The sequence below is a fragment of the Arvicanthis niloticus genome, chromosome 29, assembly GCF_011762505.2.
Source record: "Arvicanthis niloticus isolate mArvNil1 chromosome 29, mArvNil1.pat.X, whole genome shotgun sequence".
NCBI classification, from domain to species: Eukaryota; Metazoa; Chordata; class Mammalia; order Rodentia; family Muridae; genus Arvicanthis; species Arvicanthis niloticus.
Window position 1 is genome coordinate 3,535,344 of NC_133437.1, and position 15,658 is coordinate 3,551,001.

Below are 15,658 nucleotides of genomic sequence, written 5' to 3' on the forward strand. Positions count from 1 at the left end.
GCTTTGGCTTGGGGAATGTTTTTATGTTGTTTGTGTTGATCCTCTTTTTTCTCCCATCAAATCCTTTGACATATTTTAAGAATTATTTAGCACCAAAGTATGGAAATAAAAATTAAATATTCTTGCTCGGGGTGACTGTTACTGTGATGTGCAGCAGCACTCTGATGAGATCTGTAATTCTCTAAAGACGTTCACACTCAATAAATGCTATGTTCTGCCCCAGCACCGAATTTCTCCCTGCTCAAAATCCTAACCAGCAAGAGTCCCTTAACTGTGTGTGTTAGCTGGCTTTAGCTTCTGCCCTCTGCATTCCCAGCTGACAGTACTACCGGGTTTGGTTTGGTTTGGTTTGGTTTGGTTTGGTTTGGTTTGGTTTGGTTTGGTTTGGTTAGGTTAGGTTAGGTTGGGTTTGGTTTCAGTTGAAGCAGAAATGTACACAATTCCTTCTACCAAATGTAGTTCATTCTTGTTGGACACCAACCTGCGAGAAATTTTTTGTTAACCACAACAAAAATAGTTATTATTATTATTATACCCTCACCTGTGGGGTGAGTAGGTTATAAAAACAGATTCTCATAGAAACGGCACAGTTTTTAAGAAGCAGAATTTCTGTGGCTGTGGTTTTAATTTAATTTAGTGGGAGAAAAGAACTATTTTTGTCTTAACATCAAAAACATTGACCAAGGCAGATGTGAAAATATCTTGAGGTTGTAGATGGTTTAGGATGACAGAGTCAGATGAAAATAGTTTTTGTCAGTTATTATTGTTACAGTTGTCTCTTTCATGCTTATGAAGTAATACAAAGAAGGCAAAGAGAGATGTATACCCTAAAGCCTTAAACTTTTAAAAAATTCTTTTTACCCATTATCTCTTGAAGGTGGAGCCTTGAAGAATAAATATGGATATAGTTTTTCCTTTAATTTCTATTAGGAGCCATGAGTATTGGATTTCACTAATGTTGATGCAATAATATGTTTTCATTTAATTAAAAACAAAAGCTTTCAATTATCTTTTAATCTGTCACACAGAAGTCATTTTCTGCAAGGCAAAGGCCACTTTAGTCTTGTTCAAACTCATTTGTCTTCTGCAAGACCTATGGGTGGTGGTGGTGGTGGTGGTGGTGGTGGTTGTTATTATTTTGTCTTTTCACGTAATTGTGTGAGGAAGTATTTTTTTTTAGGAAATAACCATGTTATCAAAACAGATTCAAATTAAAATTACCTAATCAAGTTTTTACATTCCTATCGTGTTGGTCTTGATGGCATCTTTATATATCTGTTTTTTTACAAAAAATATTAATTAGGTAAGAAACTGGTTCTTAATATACTTGTACTGAGGTTATTTTTTAAATTTAAGTATGTATCCAAAACATGTATTTTAAAACTCAGTAGTCTACTATTCTTTGATTGATCAAATATTTACAATATTTAGCTGTTAGCTGTGTTAGATAAACATAAAGCTAATATAACACAACTGATACATCTAATTGCCTTAGTGCTGCTGGGTCCTGGCCCCTCTGAAAACATTTTCTTTCTAGAAATTTTTAAAGAACTAGATCGTATGGAGATGAGAGACAGAGAGGATGAAACCAAGCGTATGCTAGATCCTGTCCCTCACCCAAAAACTCCTAAGATGTTTGAAAACTAGTTCTCTTCTGTACCATGTCAGATATCCTTATCCAGAAATCAGATTATTAGGGTATTGAGATATCAGTGTCACAGAGTTTTCATTATAAATAAACCAGAGAATATATGGAAGAAGTTGTTTATATAATAAAATACATATCTGCTGTAATATTTACATGTTAAATGTGCATCGCAGTACTTAGAGTGAATGCAAGTCAATTCCAGGAATTTGTCTAGCTGTTCACTTCTGAGTTACACATAATACCTGTGGTATTTTCACCAATAAGAAATTCCAAAGCCAAACTAATTTTTATGCCACTTGAGCCTTGCTTCCATTTCTTTTCTAATTAGCTTGTTTCTACTTAGAGAATATGAACTAATTTTGGTATTGGCTGGAAATGGATATAATTAGGAAAGTCACCATGTACGGAGAATGTGTGTGCAATTCAGAGTCCAAGAAGAAAGTAATTTTTTTGTTCCTTTATTATTCCTAATTGTCCCACCATTGTTTTCTACCAGCATGAAAGACTAAAGGAGTAATTTTCTATCACCTTTTGGAGAGCTTTTCTGAAAATTTTTTTATCCTATTTTGAGTTATTTCTTCAGAGTGAGCAGAAATATTCTCAGGTTAAATTTTAAAGTAAAATCTTTCTTAACATGGTTCTCAGCAATGACTTCAAATGAAAGTTGAAATCTTAGAGTGCATTAAATTTTATTTCTCAGGATGACAGCTATTAGAAACCCCTAGGCATCCACTGTAGTTAATGATTTCATTTCAAGAATTATCTTAAAGGTTGTATTGGGTGGGAGTCATAGGAAGTATATTTACTCAGGCATAAAAGTCTTCCAGGAATTAATTACGACATGATCTTGAATGTATTTTGTCTCAGAAACTCGTTTTAATCAGTATTATTCTATAGTCTGTATTTAGAAATGTTTAGGCTTCAGCCTTGCTCTAGCTGAGGCTGGAGGGAATAGTGGGGCTAAAAGCTGCATGTGACTGAACAGACAGATAATCAGTTGGACTTTACAGCCGTCTCCAGTCTACAGAAGTTAATACAATGTTTACTGTCAGCACTGATTCAATCACAAGTGTATGACAAAAAGATATAGAGGAGTATAGGATATTCATTCTAAATTTTAACCAATTATAAAATTGTCCAAATTATTTTTTTTATTCTTAGATTTAATCACATTTCAATATTATAATTTACTTTTATCAGCAATATTTATTGAATAATGAAGAAAACCATGAAGAAATGATTCTGGATTTACTCTGGGACCTCTCCTGTCAAAGAAGCATCTCATTCCTGTACTCTCTGGGTGGGACAACCTTCTGTCACCTCTCCAGGACTTCTATACATTCTGTTGAAGATTTCTCCTCTGTGGATATAAAGTCTATTTGGGATGATGTAAGACTACATCTTCGGCGATTCTTAGTTAACAGGTTAGAAAGATATAATGAGATAAACAATTCTCAGCAAAAAATTGAACTGAAAAATCAATGTATGAAGCAATTCCTCCTGCTTTACTCAGAATCAGAAGTGCTTGTCAAGTACCAACACATCCAGAAGAGACTGCTGGGTACGTTTCTGAAAGACTCCCTTCCTTCCTGCAGTGGAGAGACAGATTTAGAAAGAATTGCATGTGGATACCAAAGTACAGTGCTCACGTTATATTCAATGATAAAAGAGGACTTTAAGGTACTATGTGAAATTTTAGCTCCATCATTAGTGGTGCATTTCATTAATGAAACTTACCTGGACACACTTACAGAAGAAATGACAAAAATTCTTGAAAATTTTTCTGAGCTGCAGTTCAAAGAAAATGCTGTTCCTGTAGTTAAAACAAGCAAGAGCGGCAGCAAGCACAGAGGAGCAGTGCATGCTTTGGGTTAGTGACATTTACATTTCTGTTTGATTTCACTTTAGCCTTTCACATCTTTAACTTTCAGGTTTTCCTGTTGTCGAAAACTGGTTAAATCCCGTTGCAAACTAAGCCAGAGAGTAAATGAGCTGAAGAGCTGGCCACTCATGGTTCCTTTGTCTATAAGTGTTGTTGTGTTTCCTCTCTTTTTAACTTATTAGTGGTACTGAAAATGTAAACCACATGAAGTTTTATTTTTCTGGAATGCATAAAGCAAATGGAAAGTATTAGATAAAAGAAACTCATATATGGGTGCATACAAATATAAATTTGTACAAATATATGTGCAACCAAAGAGCATGGATTTTACTGTATTATATCGTCCAAAGCCAAAATGTTGTTCAAAGTTGGTTTAGATTTACACTGACTAAAACTAGAGGTCCTAAATTTACATTTAGCTAGCCAATACTAATAATTAGAAATTATAAATACTAATCACACAAGTTTTTTGTGTTGCTTAGGAGGCATACTGCTTTTTGAATTATTTTAAAAATCTCTATTTTATATGACAACATAAACAATAAAATAAACTTAAAATTCTTAATTTTATTTAAAATATTAAAGAATAAAAATACATTATAATAAACTTTCTTGTTATGGTTTTAGTTTTTCACCACTGGAGAAAAATCAAAATAAAAACTAAGAGATATTTATTTTCTTAAACTATATTATTTAAGTATTTGAGAATTATCTCTTGATAAATTATTATGTGTTCTTGAATTTGTTATCATTAACATTTTCTATATCACAGTTTTACTTATTTTTCTTAATAAAATACCAGAAGATCAAAATTAATGTGATAGATGATTTTTTAAATAAGTTAGTATTCTCCCAAAATTTTAGTCTTTTCTTTGGATATTATACTTACTTCTTTATACCCACATAGTATAATAGATGAGTCAATCAGTTTCTGGGATGACAGTGAGGTCTGCTCATCTGACTCACGTGCACTGTGAGCCTTTGTCAAGCAAACATACTTGCATTTTCATTGTTAACAGTTTTAAAATGCATTTTATGTCTGTGCTTGCTTTCTAAAAATATGTTTTTTTCAAAATCCTGCCTACTTATAAAATGTTTGTGTACAAAAGTTTTGTCTTGGCTAAATATAGTTTATAATGGAAAATAAGAGCATGTAGCTGAAAATATACACAAATTGTTAATGAGTCTTAGAGTGATTGAGCGGCAAAGTATGTAGCCTATCCTAATGTTAGCGGTGGAAGTAGTTCGCAGAGCCTGATTGCATTGATTCTTCTCCATCGGTGTTATCTGCACTTTTGTATAAATCACTTTTTAAGTGAGTGTTTTCCATGTAGTAGGCACTATGCTAAGGAGAACCCTTTCTCTCTTATTCCAATTTATGTACAAAATTAAAATCTTTAACTCACAAACTAACTCACACTGGGTTATTTGTGCCCAGTCAGGATTCGTATTCACACTGAGGACTCATATATAAGGGGTGTTGTTTTTGTATAATATCTTTTTTCAACCACCATGAGACACATATCAGACTGTGTCTCAAAGTATAGAATTAAATGTTCTATCAGTAATAGACATTTCAAACTCTCTTGATCAAGTGGACAACCTGAAAATCATTTAGTTCTGCCTTATTGACTATATGTCAAATGATTCATTTAGCAAAAGCCATATTTAAGATTCTGAGACAGACACTGAATTGGTAAGAAAAGCAAATGGGTCATTGCCGCCCTATCAGAAGCACTTTATAGTGTAACAAGCATGGGTTTGTTTTGTCTCAGAACAAAATTATTTTGCTTCAATGACCAAAATTTGTGTATTAACAAATAACTTTCAGAATAGCAATGATAATTTATATTCCTTTTGGAATAAAATGTAGATTGACTGAGTGGGAAATTATTGTCTTTAATATAATTGTATAGCTGTATGGTCTTTGAGTCATTGCTGTTTTGCTGAATAGTATAGAAACACTGTTTTTAAGTATAAATGTATAGGTTCAAATAGGGACTTGTACTGTCATACTTAGTCCTTCTGACCACCTGACAAGGTGCAAGCCATTAGCGTCTCCATTAAACAGTGCGGAGGAAACGAATCGAGATGTTAAGCAATATCCGCAGTGTCATAAAGTGAATTCAGGATTCAAATTGGTGTCTGCATGACTCCGGATCCTTATGACGACCAAAGCCATTGAAGAGCATGTGCTCCTCATGGTCAGTGTGGGTGCACTACTGTACTCTATAGTTGGGTCCTAGTGAGTTGTTCATTGCCTCTGATTTTATGTTGAGAATGGACATTCTTCCCACAGTATCTGTGGATTATTTTTTTCTGTTTCTTGGGCATCAAAGAAAGTGTTTATTGTTTGTCATGATGTATAGGACTGTATAGTACTTTATTCATTTTAGCTTATTTAATCTTTTAAATGGTTCTTCATATTTTATATGGAGAAACTGAGACTTGCTGAGGTAATAGGCCCACAGCTACATAGAAAGGAGCTTCCCGGGTTTTTAATAATTTCTTCCTCCTCTTCCTCACTTCCTTTCTCCATCCCTCCCTTCCTCTCTCCTTCCCTCCTTCCTTATTCTTCCTTCCTTCCTCCCAGCATTCTCTCTGTTGATGTTCTGGTGATAACGTACAAGATAGGCATTTAAATTTGTTGCTGTCTAAGCTTATACCTAGCGTTAAATTGATCATCTTGGTAAAACTTTCGTTTGTCTTTTACATTGACACAGATATGACATTTCCTCGGAGCATCTATAGTTACTTGTTGTTATTTGAAGTAAATGATGCTAATATAAAGGCTTTAGAATCACAATAAGTTAGTGATCTTTTCCAGAAAAAATAATGCGTTGCAGATAATCTTTATTTTTATTATTGTTATTATTATTTTTATGCAGGAGCATTCTATAGCCCATGCTGGACATGAACTCTATGTCTACAATCTATCTGTTTCCACCTTTAGTAGAGATGTGAGCCTCCATTTCAGCTATTCAGTGTGCCGTGTTGTTTTGTGTCTTGGTGTTGTTTGTTTGTTTGTTTTTGCAGTGTTGGAGAGTTAACCCGGGCCTCGTGCAAGCTGGCCAGTTGCTCTTTCACCCAGTCATGGGCCTTGTCTTTACATGTATTTACCAAGTTTCCAGAGGAGTTTAAGAACCATGACCTTTTCGATGTATCTTGTTATTTTGCATGCTTATAGTTTTCCTTCAAATATTATAAGGAAAATATTACTTAAATGTTTATGCTATGATGTTTACTGGTTTTATTTTTTTAACTTATTAACTTTACAACCCACTCAGTGGCTCCCTTTCATTCGCCTGCCTCAACAATCCTTTCTCCATCCCTCTTCCCCTTCTCCTCTGAACAGGGTGGGTCCCCGGGTATCCCCCCACCCTGGTATATCAAGTCTCCATGAGAGCAGGCTCTTCCTCTCCCATTGAGACCAGACAAGGCAGCCCATCTAGAACATATCGTACAGACAGGCGTCATCTTTTGGAATAGCGCCTGCTGCAGTTGGGCAGACCCAGTTGAAGACCAAGCTGCACATCTGCTATGTTTCGGGAAGGTCTAGGTCCAGTCTGTGTATGTTCTTTGGTTGGTAGTTCAGACCCTGAGAGCCCCAAGGGTCCAAGTTAATTGACTCTGTTGGTCTTCCTATGCAGTTCCTATCTCTTTGGGCCTGCAATCCTTCCTCCTATTTTTCCGTGAGAGTCTCAAGCTCCATCCACTGTTTGGCTGTGAGTGTCTATATCTGTGTGAGTCAGCTGCTGGGTGGAGTCTTTCAGAAGACAGCCATCCTCCTGTCTGCAAGCATAACAGAGTGTCATGAAGACCATAATAAAAAGTTTCCAGAAAGCTTTAGATTTCAAGTTATTATTTTGATTATAACTAGATTTATTCTTTGGAAGGTCAGATCATATTTACATGTGGTCAGATTTGATACCCTATTTCAGGAGAATCATTTTTCTATATCTGTTTGGAATTATTAAGGAAATTAATTTTAATTATAAATTATATTATTTCTTCTACATTTAAAATACACTTTTCTAAATATCTGGGGAAGACAGATATTTTGAGTAGTAAATTTTACTTAAGTTGAATCTCCGTATTTTCATATAGAAATAAACAATTAGGGGCTTTAAAGTGTGGAATAAATTTGATAGCTCCCTCCATGTCTTACTTGAGCTCTTCTTAAAGTCTTTGTTAGCTTGTAAAGGAAAGACTCAAAAGTCTTTGCATGCTCCTGAGTATTTGTAAAGTTCCAAAACTGCCTTAAGTAAGAGGTTGCTTTTTATATTTGCTAAGTTATTTAACCTTGGAATCTTTGAAAGGATTGCATTAGATAATACCTAAGACTCCTTTGAAGTCTAAACTTTTTCTGATTCTACAAGTGTGAGGCCTACAGTTTGACCCCAAGAATAACCAAATCTGTTCTTTCTATGGATAGAGAGACATTAGCTGACTCAGTATATATCATTGCATGTCACAGTAGAAGATGTAAAAGACCCCTTTAATAGCTGTTTCTGGGAGAATTGCCTTTCCCTAAGAAAAGCTTAGGAATAGCAAAATGCAGTCACTCTCTTACCCTTGTAGTTGTTATAGGAAGGTGGGCAGCAAGCAGAAGTGAGAAGTGGAATTTCTCTGTGGGTTTACACCTTAAAGTATTTCTGGTAATTTATGCTTGTCTTCTCTTTTACCTCATAACCACATTTGTTTCACATTTAGTCTTGAAGGGTTTTTTTTGTTGTTGTTGTTGTTGTTTCTTTTGTAGGAGAGTTTTCAAACAGGTAATTTGAAATTAGGACCGCATACAAGAATTAGGAACACAATTATTATTCTGTATTGTTGATTAGAAAGTATTTGGTATGCCTAAATCCATATAAGGATTCAGTATACTTAAGTGCATATGTCTTTTCCCTGGCATTATTTAAATCACACATGGTAAGGATGACTAATGACCTGTATTTTGCCTGCAGAAGAGTCAGTTTTTCTTTTGCAAGGCTACAGATAGAAAGCAAGGACAGTAATTTCACACAAAAAGTAACTCTGAACACTTACTAGTTTCTCTGTGAGTAAAAAAGTAATTCCTCAGGACTAGGTCTTGGGAAAACAAACAAAACAGCAGCCTTCCATGGCTCAAGTTGCTCACTTGAAGTGTATCAGACTGGAGTTGTCTTAGGATTCTTTCTTTCTTTTTTTTTTTTAATTTATTTTTATTGGATATATTTACATTTCAGATTTTATCCCCTTACCCCCATTTCCCCCACCACCAAGGGACCTCCTATCCTATCCCCCCTCCTCATGCTGCTATGAGAATGTGCCCTGACCTACCCCCCACTCCCACCTCCCCACCCTCGAATATCCCCCCACCCCCACTCAGTGTTCATTCTTCATGGGACCAAAAATCTCCTCTCCTACCTATGCCCGACGAGGCCATCATCCCCTACATAAACAGCTGGAGTCATGGGTCCCTCCCTATGTGCTCCCAGGCTGGTGGTTTAGACTTTGGGAAACTCAGGTTGGTTGGTATTGTTGCTCTCCTCATGGGGCCACAAACCCTTTCTGCTCCCTCAGTCTTCTCTCTAGCTTCTCCATTGGAGGACCCTTGATCAGATCAGTGGTCTGAGCGTTGCTTTCTGAATGTGTCAGTCTTTGGTAGACCTCTAAGGAGACAACTATATCAGGCTCTTGTCAGCATGCACTTCCTGCCATCCACATCAGTGTCTACCTTTGGTGACTGCACATGGGATGGATACCCAGGTGGAATGGTCTCCAGATGGCCCCTCCTTCAGTTTCTGTCCCACACTTTGTTTTCATAGTTGCTTCCTTGAATATTTTTGTTACTCCTTCTAAGTAGGACTGAAGCATCCACACTTGGTCTTCCTTCTTCATGAGCTTCATGTGGTCTGTGAGTTGAGTCTTGGCTATTCCAAGCTTTTGGGCTAACATCCACTTATCAGAGAGTAAATACCATGTGTGTTCTTTTGTGATTGAGTTAACTCACTCAGGATGATAATTTCTAGTTCCATCCATTTACCTAAGAATTTCTCAAATTCATTGTTTTTAATAGCTGAGTAGTACTCCATTGTGTAAATGTACCACATTTTTTGTATCCATTCCTCTGTTGAAGGACATCTGGGTTCTTTCCAGCTTCTGACTATTATAAATAAGGCTGCTATGAACATAGTGGAGAATGTGTCCTTGTTATATGTTGGAGCATCTTCCGGGTATATGCCCAGGAGTGGTATAGCTAGATCCACTCGTAATGGTATGTCCAACTGAGGAACTGCCAGACTGATTTCCAGAGTGGTTGTACCAGCTTGCAGTTAGGACTCTTTCACTACAGCAGATGGATGGATGAGCTGAGGTGGCCTAAGTAATCTTAGTTTTTCTGTGTGTAAAGAAGATAAGAGTGAGGGGTTGTTCTACCGTGTCCTTGTATGCATGCCCAGGACCTTCTTCAGTTTTCTAGAATATTCACAGCTGGCCATGCCATTAACAGGACTAAGGAGTATTGTTTTCCCTTTTTTACTATAAAAGGGATTTACCCAGCAGCCTCATCCATTCTATATTGTTCATGACTCCTCAGTAGACATTCTCTGAGGAGCCTCTCTACAGGCAAAGTGGGAAACTAGACTTAACTCTTATTTTTCTTTATACTCTTTAGAAAAGAAAGGAAAAAAAAAAAAAAAAGAAAAGAAAGGATCAATCAAAATCTTTTGAGATTTACAGTAAAATTTTTATGTTGCAAGTTACCCTTGGCTTTTCTAATTCTTCAGTTTTGATAAGGCACAAATAATCTAGAATATATTTTATAAAAAATAATCGAAGTATGAGAGTTGCAGAACATAAATAAATAAATAAATAAATTTTGTTGATTTTTTTTCTCATTGATCATCTTCATTTTCCGCAATGCCTATCTACAAATATGTAGTCACTCATTCAGTAAACACTTTTTCCTGTTGTTTTATCCCACCATGTGCAACACTGACCACTGTCTATACTGGTAGAAAAGTTGATTCTTAGGTTGTTCCTAAAATATTGAGTATTATCTCTGTTTTCTAGATACAGAGCCCAAGATGTTAACATGTTAATTACCTTGCTATAATATTCAAACAGATTATGACAAAGCTGCTCTTCTTAACTGATATAACTTCTTGTCCTTATTAAATGAGTTGACTTGTGAGACAGTTTTTTGTACTTTTAAAATATGAAGAGTAGTTCCTATTTTAACTATTTGTTATGCATTGGTTTGGGGGAGTCAAACTCTCTATTAGTATATGTACACTCATTTCTCCACATACAAAATTAAACAATGTGAATTTTGGAACTATGACAGTAGTGATATGCCAAGCCACATCATTAGGTTTTATATTTGGAAAAGATTTAGAAAGAAAAAAACTGTCAAAGTTTTACACTAAAAGGAAAATGTCCCTTTTAATTTTTAAGGTGACTGAATGGAGAATCATTTTATTCCAAGAGATGTAAATAGACAATTTATACTTGAGATTCAATATTCAATCCAGAAGTTTGGCTAAAAGAAACTAATACACTGAAGAAATTGAGATAATTTGTTGTCAGGTTTGAGATTCATTTTGTCATTAATGTATTAATGCAACTGTTAGTTAACATTATATTTATAGAAGGCTTGAACATTTTTCTTTCTTTCTTTATCTTCTTTTTGCTGCTCCACAACTAGAAATTATAATGTTCAGCAATTTTAGACAATATTTTGTGGTTAGAAAATGTTCAATTTTGCAAGGTTACTAGAATTAGAAGTGGAACCACTCCTAGGATATCTCAAAGCTTCTTAAAAAGCAAAGTTTTATTACACTAAAGTTTTACTACCTCAGGAAATGCTACGTGAGAGAAAACATCACTTTATGATGAGTATGATGAGAAGCATGGGCTGTGTGGGTTATCAGAGGTAACATGTGTATCTTACTGTCCAGAAATCTTTAGTTTCTCATGCGTGTAATCTAAATTTCTGTCCTGGCTTTTGCTGCTCAGTGCTTTCAAGCCTCTCAAGGTTGTAGAGACAAAAAGACGAGATGGAGAGTACATTCAGTGAGAGACGAAGTGGATGTCTGTGAATTTCAGTAGTAGGCATGCTCCTCATGAGGAAAAAGGAGCAAACACTAAATTTCTTTCAGCTGTCTATCTGCTCTCTTCCTCTCTTTGGAATACCTGATTGTTCATCTTAATGGTAGAAAGATAGTGTCATTTGTTACATTTTTAAATTATGATGTTCAGTTATGATAAACAGAAGATCAAAAATGATTCTGTGTCCTGGTTTCTTCTGAGGAATCACTTGGAGATTTGTATACCTTATTAGAATTTAATGTTTTTAAAAAATAAAAACCTCTTTATTGTAATATACTTGCAAATAAAAAAAAATCACACGACTAGATTAACATAGCCATTCAAACACCCAGACTGAGAAGCTATAAAGCTAAATGATCTTCACCTAGGATTTTATGATTTCCATATCAATTATATTCTTATACACATATCTACCACGTCCACACAGACACAAACAAAACCAAACACAAAACACAAGAAACAAAGAAAACCCACAAAAGAATCCTGACCTAGCACTAGATAAAGATCTCATGTCTGTGCTCTCTCATCACCTGGCTGATGTCATCTTTTCTCCCTCTGTCTACATGTTATACTCAATGTACAAGTACATTTGTTTATACATACAAGTGTACATTCAGACTAGGATCTACATATGAGGGCAATTAGGCAATTTTTTTCTTTGTGAGATTGTGTGAGCCTACTTTAACATTCTAGGGTCATGAATTTCCTGTAAATTTTGTGATTTCATCTTTCTTCAGAGATGAGTAATATTCCAGTTCATATATGGACCAGATTTCCATCATCTGTTGATGAACTTGAGTGACTAGAGCACCAATAAACACACAGTGCATACATCTCTATGGTAGGGTATAAAGCTATCTGGACTGAACTAAAAAGTTTCAAAGGTTAAAATACTGAAGGTTTTGCTCTTGATTTTTGTGAGAGCAGAATGGGAATAATTGAAAACTATCATTGGAAAGAAAATTCAAATAAAATTATTCACAAAGTAAGTAAACTTATTTTGGAACTTTTCTGTGTTCAGAAAACAATGTTGGACAAATACACATGAGCTGTCACAAGCCAGGACACCGTGTTCTGTGGGAACTGAGTTGCCAAGGCATATGGAACCTCATAGAACCTGTCTGGCCTTTGTTCTACCCTCTTAAAACTATCCATTTTATTACACCCAGTTTCTGAATGTAATGATTCATTTAGGTTCTCAGTTTTGTTGTCTGTTAAATTGTTCATAGATCATGAATCTCTCAATGAACACATTTCTTCTTTCCACTGAGCCGTTTATTATCACCATTAAATACTGTTAAACTAGCATTCCAGGTTTTCAGGAAGTGAATTTTGGTCTAGAGACTATCAGTGGCTAGGACCTAGAAACACTTTAAAATACCTATTCAGGAAGGAGACTTAGTATGCACATGAACCCACGTTTCTTCTTAGAAAGAAATCACTTTAAATGGCCTGACGTTTTTGGTGATTGTGCTTGTTTCCATAGCAGTCTTTGTCACGGAAATAATATTTTAAACTATACATTATATTTTAACATTTTATTATAATATGGTTAAGTATAAAATTCATAAGCTGTCAGCCTCACATCTATGAAGTCAAACATTTAATATAAAGCATATCTGCCTGAAAATAGTTTTCTATTCCTGTCTTCAACAGCTTATTTTTACCTTAGAAAATGTCTTAGTCCACCCAGATTACAACACCAAACAGATAGCAAAACACCAGAGATGTGGGGCATGGGATAAGGTTGGGGTGGGGTTAGGGGTGAGGTTGAGGGTTCTTAACCAAAAAATATTTGTCAGAAGTTCCAGAGCCTGGCAAGTCTGAGGTCAAGTGTCTAGCAGATGCTACTTCTAGTGAGATCTCTTCTGATTCTTTTTGTGGAGAAATGGGGGAAGGAAATTTCTGAGTCTCTGAGGACAGCAATCGTGTATCTAGGGCATGCTCCTGCAATCCCCTTCAAAGTTTCTACCTACAAATCCTCCCACCTTTGTCTTCAGACTTTAGACTATGAGTTTAGGATTGTGGATAAAAGCACTACATCACATTAGTGAAAATTGAGAGCATGAGCTTAGGGGCTGTGAATACAAGCATTCAGACCACAGGAGAGAAAATCTGTGTCTTTTACCCCCAAAGCTGTTGAAATAGCTTGTCTGAAATGACATTTCTGAGTGTGGGCGGCTCTCCACACAGACGTTTATAAAGGTTAAACAACTGGTTATACTGAGTTAAGGAGCTGGTCTTCCCCGCACTTTTGGAAATGAGGAGTAATGCAGAGCTTTGGGCTAAATGTTCAAATGTCTTCAAGGATTTACAGTCAGAAATTCTTAAAATAGAATCACACTCCCTGTATCTACACATATATTTTAAATTTACTACTGTTCTTACCAGAACACCCATAAGGATTTTGATGGTTATACTACTTAAATGGAGATTTAAATCACACATGTAAGGACATGAAAAGTTATTTTAAGTTGTAGAGTAGTGTATGTTGCCTCAATCCAAAGCTAAACTGACAACTCAGCATAAAATAAAAATAGAAGAGTGAACTTCACTCCACTCTTTAACAGCATAGAGGAGCTTAGGACAGCTGCAAGTCTAAGTCCCGGGAGAGGCTATTATGTCATTGGGATTCTGGGAGGTCAGAGAATATACAAGGTGGCACAATTTGATGGTTTATTTAAATTTCTGGAACATTGTCATGATGAAGCTGACTTGAGAATAAATGCCAATTTTTTGTCCACCAAGGTAGAAAAACTTTAAATTTTAATTGTAGTGGTCATATTTCTACTAGCCAAAGGAATACTACAGTGTGATTATTGGATGGGCACCCAGGTTTGTGAAGTAATCACTCCTGAAATAAAACAGAAATTACTTCCAAACACGATTGCTCTCATAGGAAGCTGTATTGTGAAGATGTTTTAATGCTGCCTTTTATCTTTCTTAACCATAATCTGCACTGGCTTCAATTGCAACTGTCATTGGTAATGTTCTTTTTGTGATGCAGTAAGGCAGTAGTCCTTTGACTCTTGGAGGACTGAATTCTTTGAATAGGCATTTGTCATAGTCATCATCAGAAGTGCTATAAAGCTCTGGACTAGTGAGGTGTGCCTGGAACCTGAATTGAGATAAAATGACAAATCTTATAGTCACTTAAAATTTAAGAGCTAAAATCAAGTGCAGAATTAAAATATAAAATATAAATATGAGAAAAATTCTTTCTTGAATTTATGAACAGGATATGACAGCACAGATTTCATTGAAACTTTTCATTTAGTAGATCTCATTGCATTTCGAGAGGCTTGTGCTGTTTTTATAATTTTTTATCATTTGAATATATGCAAATTTATACCAGCTTTTCATATTCACTGAAAACTGATGTCTCATATTTTACCTTTTAAAATATGATTTAAAAGCAACAAAATACAAAATGGAAACAATAGGTCTGTTATGTTTTTAGGACAGATACTTTTAGAGACTTGAGTTACAGAAGAATATGTCCTTTAACATTTATGTCTTTTTATTTTTAATTATTATTTTCTTTTAAGAAATGATATTCCACAATGGTGGGGAAAGCAGGGGGCACAGCAGGAAGCTGAGAGAGAGAGGGAACTGGAGTATGGGTTCTGAGTCCACCCGAAGAGTGCATTTCCTCCATCAAGAGATCTCCTGGCTCAAGTTTTCCTAGTATCGCCACACAGCCCTGCCAACCGCACAGCACGTGTTCAAAGATGTAAGCCTCTGGGCTATATTTCTTCTTCAGAACACCAGAAGCTGTTTTATGCATTGTTTTTCCAGCATCATTTTAATAAGAAAAAAATGGATGAAATATATTTATAAGAAGATAGCTAAAATGGATAATCCTTATTTTTAGCTATTTAAAAGAAAACAGTAAAAGTGTGATGCACATCTGGGAAGATGTAATGTCCACCACATTTTTTTTTATTTTTCTTTTATTGAAAATAAGGATTTTTTTTTTATCAACGTAAACATCTTATCATGGTCTCCCCCCCAGCTCCCTGCTACCTCTCCCCCCA

The 15,658-nt window shown here is 35.5% G+C and overlaps 1 protein-coding gene across 7 annotated transcripts in view; it reads left to right on the plus strand.

Moving 5' to 3' along the window:
• Positions 1-15,658, plus strand: part of Kiaa0825 (KIAA0825 ortholog) — a 393,509-nt gene that overhangs the window by 54,051 nt on the left and 323,800 nt on the right. For all 7 annotated transcript variants that reach the window (XM_076927051.1, XM_076927050.1, XM_076927055.1 and 4 more), the window contains one exon: positions 2,849-3,518. In XM_076927051.1, coding sequence (XP_076783166.1) covers positions 2,849-3,518 — 670 coding nt within the window. The remainder of the gene's footprint in view (positions 1-2,848; positions 3,519-15,658) is intronic.